This window comes from Eimeria tenella, genomic scaffold (genome assembly GCF_000499545.2).
Source record: "Eimeria tenella Houghton genomic scaffold, Eth_scaff1727, whole genome shotgun sequence".
NCBI classification, from domain to species: domain Eukaryota; phylum Apicomplexa; class Conoidasida; order Eucoccidiorida; family Eimeriidae; genus Eimeria; species Eimeria tenella.
In genome coordinates, this window is record NW_013541554.1 from 4864 (window position 1) to 5685 (window position 822).

The 822-nt window shown below is 60.2% G+C and overlaps 1 protein-coding gene across 1 annotated transcript in view; it reads left to right on the forward strand.

Annotated features, from left to right (window-relative positions):
- Positions 1-289: 289 nt before the first annotated feature.
- ETH_00043860 (MAK16 protein, putative) overlaps positions 290-822 on the forward strand; it is a gene marked incomplete at both ends in the record, with an annotated part of 927 nt that continues 394 nt past the window's right edge. The window contains one exon of the mRNA XM_013373780.1: positions 290-820. Coding sequence (XP_013229234.1) covers positions 290-820 — 531 coding nt within the window. The remainder of the gene's footprint in view (positions 821-822) is intronic.

Sequence of the window (822 nt, forward strand, 5' to 3'; positions counted from 1 at the left end):
TTGGCGCGGCTTTGCAACGAGATCGGCGGGAAGAAGAAGAGTATTTTGGTGAATTTGGAAGGTTTGCGTCGGAGGAGCCCGGAAGTGGAGCGAAGAGGAGCGAAGAAGAGGAATAGAGCGCCGAAGACTTGTCGCGGGCGTGGGTCGTTCGGGTCCTAGGGGCCCCGCTTGCAGCGGTTTCTTGCGTTCCCGCGTCCGAGCACCGTCCGAAAGAGGCCTATTTTAGGATTTAAAAGGACAAGCGAAGGCGAGGAAGTTGGATCTTCGCCGTCGAGGCGAACTTGCGAAAATGCAGAACGACGAGCTGATCTGGTGCGTGGTGAACAAGCACTTCTGCGCGTTCAAGAAGAAAACGGACAAGGAAGACATGTGCAGGAACGTGTACAACGTGACGGGGAAGTGCAACCGCGTGAGCTGCCCGCTGGCGAACAGCCACTACGCCACCGTGCTGGAGCAGCAGGGCAAGTTGTACTTGTGTTTGAAAACCGTCGAACGCGCGCACCTGCCCAGCCGGCTCTGGGAGAAGCTGAAGCTCCCACAGAGCCTCCGCGAGGCCAAACGTTTCGTTCAACTTCGCATGCACAACGAGTACCCCAAGCACCAGGTGCAGCGCTGCATCCGCAGGCTCATTCGCCTCAAGCAGATGCTGCACAGAATGCGCAGGCTCGAGCTCAAGCCCAAGTCAGCTGCTGCTGCTGCTGCGGGAGCTGCTGCTGTTGCTGCTGCTGCTGCTGTTGCTGCTGCTGCTGCTGCTGCGGGAGCTGCTGCGGCAGCGGGGGCGGGAGCTGCTGCAGGCAACAGACGCGGCCGCAGCAGCTGCCG